Below are 16,198 nucleotides of genomic sequence, written 5' to 3'. Positions count from 1 at the left end.
TTGTATCCACCAATAAAAATTAAGACGTAGATACCACGAAATTAAGTGAATTACTGACACACATACTAAAGAATAAAGATTATCAGGATGAAAGGTAATTCCGTAACGCATGTACGTACAGTATTTACCAATGTCTCTCGTAGGTACAATAGGGTTGTCAGATTTCTGACTTGAACCTTGGGCGATTGTCTAAAACCTGCATCAATCATTATTACAATCTCAATTGTTCTGATTGGCTGAATTTGTGCGATTCTTGTTGCAACAATGAGCAACAATGCATTGTGGCCAATAGTGAGCGAGCATTAACCAATCAGAGATGATTGCGATCGTGACATTGTACCTGTCAAACAACCGCAGTAGAGCCACAGTTGGGCGATTGTCTAAAACCTGCATCAATCATTATTACAATCTCAATTGTTCTGATTGGCTGAATTTCTGCGATTCTTGTTGCAACAATGAATTGTGGCCAATAGAGAGCGAGCATTAACCAATCAGAGATGATTGCGATCGTGACATTGTAGCTGTCAAACAACCGCGGTAGGGCCACGGACATGCTTAATTTTTGACGGTCATCATCATCTTTATCATTGTCAACCGATAGGCGTTCACTGCTGGCCATAAGTCTCTTGTAGGGACTACTACACGCCAGGACACGACCTTGCACCACCCCAATCCAGAGGCTGTCTGTGGGTTGCAACTTGTTTGATGTTGTCTATTCCTTTTGGGGGTCTGCCGACGCTTTCCAATGCGAAGTCGTTATGCTAGCACCTTGAAATTCCAACGGTCCTTTTAAAGTCGTAACCGGCTAAATATTTACCAGTTTTAGTTGAGTTTTAATCAGTACTAGCTAATTCTAGTAACTTTGTCCGCGCGGATTAAAGTTTTTTAAAATCCTGTGGGACCTTTTCGGAATAAAAATGCCTGTATCACTCTCCAGAACTTTTTTTTATTATTCTTATTTATTTATTTGTTTACAAAAAGATACTTACAAGTGGTATTACGATTATGGTGTAAATATAAACTCGGTCGAGTTTTACTGTACACCATCTTATTTTTATTTTTATTTATTGGACACACAAAACAGATTATGACAATAATAATAACTGAGTAATACAAGCCATGACTTATAAAACTAGTCACTCTCCAAAAAAGTGTGTACAAAAGCAGTTATAATATAAGTAACGGACGTGTCCCTACTCACTATTAAACAATACCTATACTATAATGAAAGAAAATAGAACTAAAAATTTGTTAAAAATCGAACATTAAATAAAGTACTTACATGTTACTGTGATAGTTATTATACAAAACAAAAAATCTTTAAATATATCAGTACAAAAAACCACATCGATTCGTGCTAAGTTCCGACGTGATTGAAGGGCAAAGCAGCAAGCAAACACTTTTTCGCATTTATAATATGGCTCGTTAGTGATACTTTTTAACTATATATAAATACTATATATATAATACTATAATAATACTTTTTAAACTTTTTTTGTGCTATCGAACACAGCTTTGGAAAATATGTAATGTAAAGGCGTCGCATGCATGCCAAATTTCAGCCCGATCCGTCCAGTAGTTTGAGCTGTACGTTGCTAGATCAATCAGTCAATCAGTCAGTCACTTTTTCCTTTTATACATTTAGATTTGGGTATTGAAAAAGAGATTTTTTTAAAGACTATTAGCTATGTTAAATGACTAATATTCTCCTTTCCTCTCCAACTAAGCGTCAGGCTTGTGCTAGGAGTAGGTTCGACAAATAGTGCAACGGGCGGGGTTTGAACCGTCGACCTTTCGGTTTTCAGTCCACTCCTTTACCGGTTGAGCTATTGAGGCTCTTTCTATTTGTAGGGCCTATTATAGCGCCGAGTCCAGCTTTTGAAATTAAACGCCTGACAAGTGACAACCCTATTCATAAACCTTACCTTGGCTCTAATAAAAACTTTAAGAATAATGTTTGCAAATAGTATAGGCATATCTTGTCATTTATATCGATGTAGCTTAGCATAAAGTTACTACTACCGACTTAAAAACCCTACGTATTTCCCTACCAAGCGTATTAGTTAATCTTTTTTCAACAATTTAATTAATATTTCGCTTCCTTAAATTTTTTTCTTCCACTCCACTGTGTATAATCAAAACACATAATGAAATCGTTTCGAGCGGCCTGATTGTCGCGTTTTTACAAACTTCCTCGTTTCCTTTGCGTTCAAGATAAAAACATGTTTACAATGCGATGCAAATGATTTCGTTTGTAATTGAATTATCTACGAAATACTTTACTCTAGCTTTCGATAGAGTGGATAGATCACAATATATTTTTTCGATATTTTGCACGATAAATCAAAAACTATTGTGCGTAAAAACTAATTTTTACAAGTAAATCATTGCTATAAGTATCGCAAATAGATATTGCGCTGGAACCATGTCTCATTAACATCGAAATTACATCATTTTGACGTCATTTGACGTATATTTAAGTAAAACTATACCTACCATCAGCTCGAAACTTTAGTCTTGTGCTGACGTAACTAAAGTGGCGGCCACACGCATTAGCAATTTGCGGGACTTATATTAATACTTATTAACTTATATTATATAGGTACAGATAAATAATTGTTTAATTAATTTCGGTCGTGAGAATATAACGCTATTCAAAGTCAGAGTGTTCTTCAAGGTGGTATTTTCGTCTCAATCTATTTCCGAAAATGTGCAAACATTTGATTTGATACAAGGAATAAGGTTACGCCCAAAACAAATACAATAAACCGTCAAGATTTTCAACAATCAAGTGCCATTTATCATATAAGTTCATAAAGTTAATGTCTCACTTGCGAGACAATTCCACAGTTCTTAATCTAGACTAATGACTGCAATAAAATTTTATTACGGTCAGAAATACAAAATTCTTCACAATTTAAACTGATTTAATAAGGTTTACTTTTGTTAGTTTATCATTTCATAAATTAATATTTGAGGCTGATTTGACTAAAAGGTCGCCAAAGACGCAACATAGATGGACGGACAGCGGAGTCTAAGTAATAGGGTCCCGTTTTACCCTTTGGGTACGGAACCCTAAAAAAGATCTCATTCTTTCTACAAATTGAATTTAAAATAGCCTTCATCTCGTAGGTATACCTACTTCTTGAATCTCGTGAGAGAAGATTCCGTTTCACCATGTCAAGTGCTGCCCCCTTTACACTCGCGTGGAAGTAATGAATACGCGTTATTGACCTTGCATATATCTGCCACTAAAGGTCTTCGCACATTACATAGACTCGACGCCGGATCCACTCCGACTCGACTCCGAGCATGAAAATGTGAAGTAATGAATATGCGTTATTCCTTGTATATCTCTACCGCTAAAGATCCTCGCACACTATGCAGAATCGACACCGATCTATTCCAACTCAACTCAAAGCATGAAATCTGAAGTAATGTACAACCTATATGGATCAGGGAAAGAAATGTGTTGGAGTATTTTTGGACCTAAAAAAGGCATTCGGACACAATTTCAATACCACTGCTACTTTTTAAGCTGGAAGAGTTAGGGATTCGAGGAACTCCACTAGACTGGTTCTCTGATTACTTAAAGGACATAAGTCAAACAGTAAAAATTGGGGATGTTAGCAGCAAAAATAACAACATAAAGCATGGAATCCCTCAGGGCAGTACTCTAGGTCCAACCCATATTAGCGTACCTAAATAATATATGTAAACTAGAAATTACTAACGGTCACTTATTTGCTTTTGCTGATGACACAGCCATCCTTTTTCATGGTTCAACATGGGAAGAGACATTTAAAATGGCTGAGGAAGGAATGCGCAAAATAACCCGCAATCTAGAAATAAATCTCGACTCTCGAATTCTAGCGACGCTGGTGAGACGTAAAATCTTATACTAATTATACAGACTCGTTTGCCGTTTGTTAAACCTGTACTGTCTACGTATCAGCGCGGCCCCGCGTCGGTAACACGTTAACGAGTGGATGGCAGCTTAACCGTCCCAGTGATAACTCACGTTTTATTACACAGAGCATACTAAGGAGATTTAGGCTAGCTCTCTCACATAAGTCTGTCTCGTTTTAACTCAATCTTAAGTCTGAGCAAAGTAAAAGTGCGCTCTATAGATTTCAGCCTTAGATTAGACCGAATGCAAAATGGCATTTTGCCCGTCTGCATTGGCGGAGTATTATTCTTATAGCAAATTAAACTTAAATGATTATGTATTGTAGGTATATCATGGATTTTTGCAAAGCAACAACTGCTTCTATAGCTACATACTTTTTAAAATATTGTATTGTGTATTGTCGTTGTGGTATCGACTAGTCGACAACTTGTTGATTATGAACCGAAAGTTGGAGTTGGAACGGTGTTGGATTGGTGTCGAGTCTGTGTAATGTGCGAAGACCTTAACTCGGCCCCTGCTACCGTCTCCAGAGATGAGTTTATTTAAATTCAAGACTCGAACAAAAAAATAGAAGAAAAGATTTTATTTTTCATTTCTTGGTTTTAAAAAAATACTTACCAGTCTTTAAAGAAAACACCTAAAGTTACCTATGAGGGTTAGAAATAGATAAGGTATATTTCTGTTCCGTTTTATGCATTATTTTTCAAAATTTCAAGCAAAGTAAAAATCTTTAGAGGTAAATTATCAATTTTGAATAGAGTACCTACCTCGTCTACCTAGCTAGCCTGTGAGCGGATGAAGAAGAGAGGTATGCCTATGATTTAAAAAGTTAAAAAAAATATTTAAAAAACAGATTTCCAAAAGCACTACAAAGTAAATTTATTTCTCTCATTTTTATCATATTATTTAAAAAAATAACAAACAACAAAATTACGGAAACAACAAAAAAATTAAAGTAACAGGAACAACAAAAAATAAAATAAAATAAACAACAGAAATATAAAATAACAGAAACAACAGAAACATAAAGTAACAGAAACAAAAAAAGCCATTAAAATTAAAAATATGTCAAAATGGATCCCACTACCACTAGCGGGATAGGATCCAAGCGGCCAGTAATAAATTTATAACATGCTAAGTTTATTAGTAAAGTACATAATTATTATAAACATTGCCTTTGACGTCAAATATCACTTCAATAAATATAAATAATTTATATATAATCGAAGTGACACTAGTGGGTAGGTCAAGCAGTGAAATATAATAACACTGTGAATCTCCATAAGAACGATTACTTCTGATTATAATAATCTCTTAGACACCTACTTACATTCATTGAGTTATCACGTTCGAGTCACTAGGAGAGATGAAGATATTGTGGACTAGATGATGCCCGCGACTTCATTCTAGACGATTAAGGTTTTATAGAAATCCCGTAAGAACTATTAATTTTCAGAGACAAAAGGCAGCCCAAGACGCTCTCCAGGTTTTTAAGTATATCCACGCAAAAATGACATCAATCTGTTGCTGTATTACATCGTGATTGAATAACAAACCATAGCACTGCAAGTTAACGACGGACTGCGCCATCTACATGTGATTTAGTAAATTATTTTTTTCGTGAAACCAATTTTATTGGTTTTTATTTTATTGGGTATTGGCGCGATGAAGTCTCTCCCCGGGGCTACGCCTATAGAGGAACGGCAGCCCTGGTCCGCAGAGACTTAGTACACGAAGAATTAGAACACGCACCATATAGATCTCTACGCACGCAGGGAGTGCGTGTTCACGCTGGAGATAAGGAGCTCAATCTATATGCCGCCTACAGACCACCAAACGAGGCATTCTGCAGCACCGATGTCCACACAATCCTCGAGTCGCAAATCCCCACACTTGTCGTGGGCGACTTAAACGCGAAGCACCAAGCATGGGGCTCGCGTCTCAACACCACGGCTGGAAGGATGCTACTCGAGGACAGCGAACGCCACCACTACGGTGTATTGGGTCCAGGAGCGCCGACCAATATACCCTCAGACCACCGCCAGCAGCCGGACGTCCTGGACATCGTGCTGCACTACCAGCTTGATCACCCCATCAGTGTCGAGCCCATGTACGAGCTCGACACTGAGCACCTACCAATACTGGTCACTCTCAATCTCCAGCGCGACTTCACCATACCGCGTCCTCCCAGAATTAAAACAAACTGGGAGAAATACGCCGTTGCGCTGTCAAAGTTCGAGCTCGCAGGACCCATCTCCAACCCAGCTGATGTTGACCGCGCCGCCTGCACCATCACGGCAGCCATTCAACAGGCCAAAAACGAGGCCACCACCATCATGCCTCATACAGGGCGACGGGACCTGCTACCGAGCTCGCTCCGGGACAAGCTCGAGAAGAAGCGTGCCCTACGCAAACTATGGGCGCGTACTCGCTGTCCGAGAGTCAAGCGTGACCTCAACCGTCTTGCACAGGAAGTGTCGCAAGCGCTCGTCGCACGCGAAGATGAAGAATGGGAGAAAACCATCGACGCTGCGTCTGAGTCTGAAACAACGCTGTACCACCTGTGCAAGACACTAACCGGATCAGACTCGCCCGTTTACCCTCTTCTAGACAGTCAGGGTAGACGAAAATACTCCCCCATAGACCGAGCGGAGATTATGGCGGAATACATGGAGAGACAATTTACCCCCAACCCACCGGCCAATAACGACACCGCGACCAGACACTATGCGGCGATCAACCAACAACTTGAGGATTTCCTGTCGGCCCAGATACCTTCTCTCCGGGGAGACCAATTCATCTCCCCGTCTGAGCTGAGGAAGGTCGTCTTCCGACTCCCTAAAAGGAAGGCGCCAGGTGACGACGGGATCCAGATCGCCGCACTACAGCAACTGCCTAAAAGAGTTCTCGTGGCACTGACGAGGCTTTTTAATGGGGTACTCCGTACTTCTCACTTCCCGGAGTCCTGGAAATTGGGGAAAGTTATAACCATCCCCAAACCGGGAAAGGACCGCCGTCTTCCAGGAAGCTACCGACCTATAACCCTTCTGCCGCACATCGCCAAGCTGTTCGAGCGTCTATTACTGCGAAGGCTCGCCCCGCACTTACAACCACGGGCCGAGCAGTTTGGCTTTCGCAGTAATCACTCAACGACGCTCCAGCTGGTGAGAGGACTCAACTTTATCGCCAGTGAGAAAAACAGAGGCTACTGCACTGTCGGGGTCTTTCTCGACATAGAGAAGGCCTTCGACCGAGTGTGGCACGCTGGACTCCTGGCGAAGCTCCTCTCCACCAATCTAGCACCCGCGATTGTGCGGCTGGTAGCCTCATTCCTGGAAGGCAGGTCCTTCTACGTATCCGTAGAAGGTGCGGACTCCCAGCCGCGCCCGATACGAGCAGGAGTACCACAAGGCAGCTGCTTGTCCCCGTGTCTGTACGCGGTGTACACAGACGACATCCCTACCCTCGCCGAACATTTGCGCGAGGGGGAGGAAGACGTGCTGTTGTCGCTTTATGCTGACGACAGCGCGTATCTCGCGTCGTCATACCATCAGATCATCGCTACCAATCGCATGCAACGTCTGCTGGATTTGCTTCCGGATTGGCTGGATAAGTGGAAAATGGCAGTCAACGTGGGGAAGACTGCCGCGATCCTGTTCGGCATCCGGAAGCCTTTACGTCAGCTCCAACTGCGAGGGCAGGGCATAGAGTGGCAGACTTCGGTGTGCTACTTGGGGTGTCGCATCGACAATAACCTGAGCATGATCCCCACTGTGAACCACGCCGTGGATCATGCCAAGGCTGCCACGTCGATGCTGTACCAGATCCTCACCTCAAGCCTCTCACTGAAGACCAAGCTCCGGATTTACGGAGCCTATGTCCGCTCACGTCTGACGTACGCGGCTCCTGCCTGGTATGCTCTCTGTTCAGAACACCAGAAGAGCCGCTTACAAATCCAGCAGAACAAGTGCCTACGCATGATCGTAGGAGCGCCGAGGTACGTGAGGAATGATGTCATTCATCGCGACCTCAAGACGCCCACCGTGGAGGAGTACGTCCGTACACTTGCGCGGCGCATGTTTGCGCGCGCGGATTACGGACCTTACACACACCTTCACGGCATCGCTCCGCTGACCATTCGACCACCGACCGGGCGTCCTCTGCCTCGGGAACTCCTACGATCGCCACCACTAGCGTGGCACGCAGGCGATCCTAGCGATGATGATGACGACGCGAGACCCACCGGATTTGACACTATCTCCGCGCCTATCTTCCGCAACGCGGAGATCTCCACCGGACCAGACACCACCCCCGCGCGCGACGGCGACTCTATCGCCCTCAGCGCGGGGAACACAACCAGCCACGAGGCCCCAAGCCAATGATGGCGGGCCCTAGCCGGTGAAATTCCGGCTAGAAGACCAACACCGGAGTAATTGAATACCCCGCGCCTTGCCCGGGTAAGGAGGCTACGCCTCGAGGCCCGTACCCCCGCTTGGCTTTCGGCCAACCGGAGAAGACCCTGTCGTCGTCAATTTTATTTGTTTTGTGATGTAACTACAAATTTCCGGTTTTCGGATTTTTCGTTTACTTGTGCTATAAGAACTACCTATCTACCAAATTTCATGATACATAGGTTTCTTGACACACAGACAGACAGACAACGAAGTGATCCTATAAAGGTTCGTTTTTTACTTTAGAGGTACGGAACCCTAAAAATCATGTCGAACAACGACTAACGAACAACCAAACACACGCATTTAGAATAGGTAGGATAGGTACAAAACAGTGAATCATTATGAAAGACAAACAGTTACAAAGTAACAATCTATCGCTAAGTTTATTAGACTAATAATTCTAACTTAGATATTGTGTTATCTATTCTAGTATGCTCATTTACCAGTGTACCTACCTACTTTACTATTCAATGAAAGATCTTGCTTGCAATTTTCTACAGGACTATAGATTAAAGTAGGTACTTAGTACTTACCTAATCATTAAATAGATACAGACTGTGTATCTATACTAAGTACTAAGTACCTACTTTAATCTATAGTCCTATATAAAATTGCAAGCAAGATCTTTCATTGAATAGTAAAGTAGGTAGATACACTGGTAAATGATCATAGAATAGATAAAAATGGTTTTTTATCTATCGTTTTAAAATCGATGTACCTACTTATTGCTATGTCAAGTACCTAGGCAATGAATGTTTGTTTGAAGAGAATTTAAATACAAAGTTGATAATTGAATTGAGTCTGAGTTATGTATGAGTAAGTACCTACCTAACTACCTATCTATAGAAAAAACTGACAAATCTGAACTTCTTAGGTAGGTACCATTGACTTATAATATTATTACGTATGGACAGGGCTATTGAACAAACAAAATGGCACCGACTCAGCGGTGCTTTAGCACCAATACAACCTCAATGACGTCTGGATTTCAAACGGGTCGTTCATTAGTATCTAAGAGGTGGCGCTGATTTATTTGGTTCCAAAACCGTGAAAAATTTTGTTCGCTTGACCATATCTTGTCATTTATATGGATGGTAGGTGCATTAAAAATTCGACGGATTGACAACATTCGAACTAAGTAACCTAATAAAATAACTAAAAATCTGTATTTCGAGTTTGATGAAACGCTGAATGCGTTTAAAAACTTTATTCTTTAGCTAAAGCAGGAAAATGGCAATCTTCATTTACATGTTTTTGCATAATTTTCACAATTTTTGCAACAATCTTTAGTTTTTTGTTATCATAGCCTTCAACCATAATGTATATGTAGGTACTCACTATAAATGGTCAGACGTCTTTTTGTGGAAAACAGATCCACGCTTGACTATGATGATCATAGTATGATCTCACCAGGATTTACGTTTATAGAAATTATAGACCTATTAATATTACTTAGTCAATGTAATTTTTTGTGCTAATTAGAAGGTAACCATGAACTTAATTAGATATGCCTAAAAAATTACAATTTACTTATATTTATTATGGAGCACGAGTAAAATTTTATCGAAAATTCAAAATTACTTACAAAATAGTTACAAAATTTTAAGACAAAAAAAATTAAAAAAGGCGCCAGGCATCTAAATATTTCTGAAAACTTCCATTGACTTACTACCGCTTCATACATACGTATGGACAGGGCTATTGAACGAACAAAATGGCACCGACTCAGTGGTGCTTTAGCACCAATGCAACCTCAGTGACGTCTGGATTTCAAACGGGTAGTTCATTAGTATCTAAGAGGTGGCGCTGATTTATTTGGTTCCAATACCGTGAAAAATTTACCAATGCAACCTCAGTGACGTCTGGATTTCAAACGGGTAGTTCATTAGTATCTAAGAGGTGGCGCTGATTTATTTGGTTCCAATACCGTGAAAAATTTTGTTCGCTTGACCATATCTTGTCATTTATTGGTGAGACATAAAATCTCATACTAAGCGTAGGTACGTACAGATCAATGTCACTACACAAAAGGCAACAGTTGGTGATTTTCAACGCTTCAGCTAATTCATTTGCATAAAGACTACAAAAAGATGTAAGGTAATAGGTGATGCCCGCGACTTCGCGTGGATTCAGGTTTAAAAAAAAACCGTGGGAACTCTTTGATTTTCCGGGATAAAAGTAGCCTATGTCCCTCTCCACCTCGCACCGGAAGACGTTGCGCAGCGTTGGAAGACCCCCCACTAGGTGGACGGACGACATCAGACGAGTCGCAGGGAGCCGCTGGATGGCGGCGCGCGCGGCGCAAGACCGTGGCGTGTGGAAGTCCCTACAAGAGACCTATGTCCAGCAGTGGACGTCTATTGGTTGATGATGATGATGATGATGATGATGTCACTCTCCAGGTCTTCAACTATAACCATGCAATAAATCAGGTCAATCCGCTGCTCCGTTGCAGCGTGATTGAATGACAAACCAACAAATAAATAAACCAACAAACAAACTCGAAAAGATAAAACCCCCCTCCTCCCCGAAATCAATTCCTGGCTGCGCTACGGCCATATTGTGTGTGTCTTAAGTACCCTTATTATTTAAAATGCGAAACTGTGTTTATTTGTTGGTTTGTCCTTTAATCACGTCAATCCATTGCACCTATGTTTAAAATTTCATGCCTCCTAGCTCACCGTTAGTTTAAAATCGCTTACAAGATTTGTTCCGGAAAGACAAAAACAAACAGACCGACAAAAAAGCGAGTTAATAAAAACGTGTTAAAATAGAAATTGCTTAATAAAAAAATAACTTTAAGCCTACTACTAAGTAATTAAAGTCAAAATTATCCATGTGCTGGAAGCTTTTTCGCATTTCTGCACTAATTAAGTCAGGTTTTTACGCTAATTACATAAGTTCCTATTCTGCTATTAAGCTCGTGGTTTACATGGATTTTAAATTACCCATATATACATATGCGAAAGTGTGTTTGTTTGTAAACCGACCTCAAAAAAAGGAAGAGGTTATCAATTCAACTGTATGTAATTTTTTTTTTTTTTTGGATGTTTGTTACGCAATTACTCCGTCAATTATGAACCGATTTTGATGATTCTTTTTTTGTTTTGTAGGACATACTTCCGAGGTGGTCCCATTTTAATTTGGTAAAGATCTGATGAATATCTTCGGAGATGGAGAACGGAACTCCTCAATTAATAAGAGTAAATTGCTCGCGATCAGTATAATAGCTATGTAAACAGTAGGGTTTTAAAAAGGCATAGCATATTTTTAACCAACGTGAAAAAAGGAAGAGGTTCTCAATTCGAATGTATGTCTTTTTGTATGTTTGTTACGCGATTTCTTTGCCAAATATGAACCAATTTATAATGATTCTTTGAAACAGTAGGTTTTTTAACCAGGCATATCATATTTTAGTACGATGGGGCCACTAAAAATTGTGAAAAAAAATAATTTAAAAAAAAAAAATCGACTTCAATAACCACCAACACTAAAAAGTAAAAAATAATTTAATTTATTACCCAATATATTATTATGTATACAAGAGTTATTGTAGTTCTATAGTAATATTTTTTGGAGTCGGTGGCAATGTGGAGTCGCAAAACACTATGAAGAGTAGATAGACGGTTCGTGCGGCTAATTGGCACCGGCTCCAAAAAATATTACTATAGAACTACAATAACTCTTGTATACATAATATATTGGGTAATAAATTAAATTACTTTTTACTTTTTAGTGTTGGTGGTTATTGAAGTCGTTTTTTTTTTTGGTTTCACGTTGCAACGGAGCAACGGGTTGACGTGATTTTTTGTATAGGAATAGTTAAAGACCTGGCACAGGTAAATAAATCAACCTCAAGAGTTCGCATGTACAAGGTTTAGCATGAAAACAAAATCGTGAAAATGTTGGCTTGGGCGACGACAGGGGAGAATGCTTTGTTGTGATTGGTGGACTCAAACGGGCGATGGCGATCGGGGGTGTCCGGCTATTAGGCGTCTACAGGTGGTGGTCTGTGAGACCAGGAAACTGACATAGGCTACTTTTCTTTTTGTCCCGGAAAATCGGACCGCAGTGCCTAAGATGTACAATACGAGTAGTGCCTATAGGAGAACCTTGTATCGATGAGGTCAGTACATCGATGGCCTACTTACGCGGTTAGAATAATTTTTCAAAACCGAATGCTATGAAAGCAGGAAAGTCAGCCTTTTTCCTCGTTAGATTGTGATGTACCAACTACAATGTGCAGTATTATGTATTATTATAACTGCGACTCTTTTTAAGAGCGTTCTCCAATCTATCCTTAAAAAACGTTGAGGCTTCGACGTCACTGGCAGGCACCCTAGGTAGCCCTATTTCTTTTTGATTTCAGGTCACCAAAGCGTAATATTTGACATAGTATCGTCGATTCAGGATCAAACCGAGAGTTTCCTCACTTTAATTTACTCTCACGGCATGTATAGTGGTATAGTACGCGACAGGTCGAGATGGTGATCGGGGTTTGAGGCGGAGAGACGCCCAGCACACCCGCACGTCACCCGCGCTATCTCGCACCGGGTTAACGCGGGGGCTGTGCGAGTGTGCGGAGCGTCGCCACCCTGATTGCCATGTTAAGCTGTCGCGGACTCGGTATAGGTGCAGTTACATACTGTTAAAATCGCGAAAGTCACCTTGCAGGTTTTTTTTTTTTTTTTTTTTAATAGACATAGCGAGCAAACCAGCAGGCCTAACCTGATGTTAAGTGATTACCGCCGCCCATGAACATTTGCAGCACCAGAGGAGCCGCCGATGCATTGCCGGCCTTTTAGGAATTTTTTGGTCCGCCCCTTGAATAACCCCAGGTTATAATCTAGTGGGAACACCGCCGATGTTTATTTAATGAAAAGTCAGCGCTAAACTACGATCTCATCTGATGGCAGTGCCGATGCAAAGTCAAAGTCAAAGTCAAATGATTTATTCAAAATAGGTAATGAATTACTCTTTTCGATTGTCAGTTGTTGCATTTGTAAGATATAGTGGTGATAATTATTTCGCAAACTTAAAACTAAAGCTCCATACGCGCTCAAGTCTGAGAAGAGCCCACAACAAACTCAGCCGGGTATTCTTTTTATTATCACCACTTTACAAAATCATAAATGCTTTAAGATGAAATCACTAGAAAGAACTATTGCCAGGTGAAACTTACAGTCTTTTCCAACAGGTAGCTCCCAAGGAAGATCAGCGGAAGGTACCCGAGCATGAAAGCCATAGACGTCCAGTACACAGTGATGCTGCTAACACCGTAGTATTTGACTATCACGTCCTGAATTATAGTGTATTGCATCCAATGAACGGAACTCGAGGCTGAACTGAACACAAACACGAACAGAACCAGCCATCTAATGCGAAACACTTTGTATTCAACAGGACATTTCTTTGTAACAGATTCCATCCCTCCTTTTTCAGGAATGCCATCCATTGCGCTCCCGTATACCGCTTCAAAAACTTTCAAATTCGTCATCCTCTTAAAATGTAACCCGTAGGTATAATCTCTTCACAACGTATTTTTTCCGTAAAAAAATAATTATTTTAAAGTAGGTAAGTATTTTTTTTTAATTAATCTGCGATAGTAAATTGATTATAATAAAGACAAGGGACTCTCCGACATTTGCGCCATTCGAATATTAACCAATCAAACTCGATGTAATTTTGTCGGCACTTTCTATAAACTAATACCCTAGATGTCTGTGGTTTTCCAATTTTCCGTAAAAACAACTAGTTTTAAAATTACACGGGTTTAAAGATTTGTATTAAATTGAGACGTGTAACTTAGGAACTGAATATTTTAACGGAAATCTGAAAAACAACAGACGTGGTTTTCCAGAATAATCAAATTTTATTTTCCAGAATCTTTCATTTATTTATTTCTCTCATCTTTAGCATATTTAAAAAAAAACAAACAATAAAATAACAGGAACAACAGAAAATAAAATAACAGGAACAACAAAAAATAAAATAAACAACAGAAACAAAAAACGATAGAATAACAGAGACAACAAAAAAAATTAAACTAACAGAAACAACAGAAATTAAAATAACAGGAACAGCATAAAATAAAATAACAGGACCAACAAAAAAAAACCAGGATTAGGTATTATTATAGAATTTGATTGGTTATTGTGCAAATGAGAGCCTACTTCTACTCGTATTGTTAATAAATAAAATAAAATTTAAAAAAAGTTTTAAAAAAATGTTTGTTCGGAGCTCACCACGAAAAAAAAACTGTACCTACAGTCAATTTTCCAGCGAGCTCAACTTTTTATTATTATAATTTTTTTATTTTTGCATTTTTTTGTAGTCTCAACAGCTCTTAAGTCATTTGTAACAAAATTTTGACGTTTAAGTACAGTAGGTATATTATTGTTTTTTTTTTCACAATTTTTTATTGTAACTTTTTTACAGATCTATGTTTTGGTTCTAGGCAAAGGCAAGATGAGCGCGCGGCCGCCCATTGACGACTGTTTTACGGAAATTATTTTTCAACTTACATGAAGGTAAGTACAAAGGTAAATACACTCCGTTATCGTTTTTATGTGTGACATAATAATTCTCGAATCGTGCAACTGTGTCCGTGTTAATCTAAATATATAAAAAACCGGCCAAGTGCGAATCAGACTCGCGCACTGAGGATTCCGTAGTACAATCGTATTTTATCGACATTTTGCACGATAAATCAAAAACTATTATGCCTAAAAATAAATAAAACTATGTATAAAAATGAATCGCTAAATGTGTTGCGGATCGCAAATCTCGAGAACAGCTGAACCGATTTCGCTAATTCTTTTTTCATAATATTCCTTGAAGTACGAGGATGGTTCTTACGGAGAGAATTTTTTTTTAAAAATCCTGATAAGGAATCGACTGTTAGGCGGTACGAAGTTCGCCGGGGCAGCTATAGTATTATATAGATATTAAATTTTTATGCCTACCTACATCTTTATTATACTTATTTCGGTAATGAAGTAAGTTTAATTAAATTGATTGTTACATTTTATGCATTTTAATTTATCATTAACATAATTACATATTATTATGATAATCAGCTCGATCGGTGTTTCGAGGAAGCGCCATCTTTAAACAATTCGTATAGGTACCTAGCACATAAATACGGGTGTTACAGACATTTTTATTTTAGTCTTTCACGAAGAGTCAAACGATCACCACCCCTATTATAATATCACTATCCCTATTATAAATTTGAAAGTGTGTTTGTTTGTTGGTTTATTGGTTTGTCTTTCAATCACGTCGCAACGGAGCAACGGGTCGACGTGATTTTTTGCAAGGGTATAGTTTAAGACCTGGAGAGTGACATAGGCTACTTTTTATCCCAGAAAATCAAAGAGTTCCCACTGAATTTAAAAAAAACCAAATTCCTATGTATCTCATCCTAGGTATCTCAAATCAACTGAAAATTAGCACTAGGCTGATTTAATCGAAACAAATGTAAAATTTTATCGAAGACTGCTGTTGTCCGCGACTTCGTCCGCGTGGAATTAGGTTTTTAAAAATCCCGTGGGAACTCTTTGATTTTCCGGGATAAAAGTAGCCTATGTCACTCTCCAGGTCTTTAAGTATACCTATGCCAAAAATCACGTCAATCGGTTGCACCGTAGCGACGTGATTGAAGGACAAACCAACAAACAAACACACTTTCGCATTTATAATAATGTGGGTACTGATGACCTAGAATTCTTAATGCAAAGCAAGTTTTTGCGAAAAAACCAGTTGTGGCTGGTCAGTGTAAAGCATCATCCAAACCAGCGCGACCAAAACGATTACGAAGCGGAAAGCACTGCTG

The 16,198-nt window shown here is 39.6% G+C and overlaps 1 protein-coding gene across 6 annotated transcripts in view; it reads right to left on the bottom strand.

Moving 5' to 3' along the window:
- HisT (Histamine transporter) overlaps positions 1 to 16,198 on the bottom strand; it is a 46,201-nt gene that overhangs the window by 16,735 nt on the left and 13,268 nt on the right. Inside the window, exons 1-2 of one of the 6 annotated variants that reach the window (XM_069507373.1) lie at positions 14,610 to 14,877; positions 13,547 to 13,961 (exon numbers count right to left, since the gene is read on the bottom strand). The exons of 2 other annotated variants lie outside the window; for them this stretch is intronic. In XM_069507373.1, the coding sequence (XP_069363474.1) occupies positions 13,547 to 13,861 (315 nt within the window). In that variant the 5' untranslated portion in view covers positions 13,862 to 13,961; positions 14,610 to 14,877. Of the gene's footprint in view, positions 1 to 13,546; positions 14,878 to 16,198 lie in introns of those variants that run through there. 3 more of the 6 variants (XM_069507375.1, XM_069507381.1, XM_069507371.1) reach the window with 3 other exon arrangements.

Source organism: Maniola hyperantus, chromosome 2 (assembly GCF_902806685.2).
Source record: "Maniola hyperantus chromosome 2, iAphHyp1.2, whole genome shotgun sequence".
NCBI classification, from domain to species: Eukaryota; Metazoa; Arthropoda; class Insecta; order Lepidoptera; family Nymphalidae; genus Maniola; species Maniola hyperantus.
This window is presented reverse-complemented; position numbering and strand designations above follow the sequence as displayed.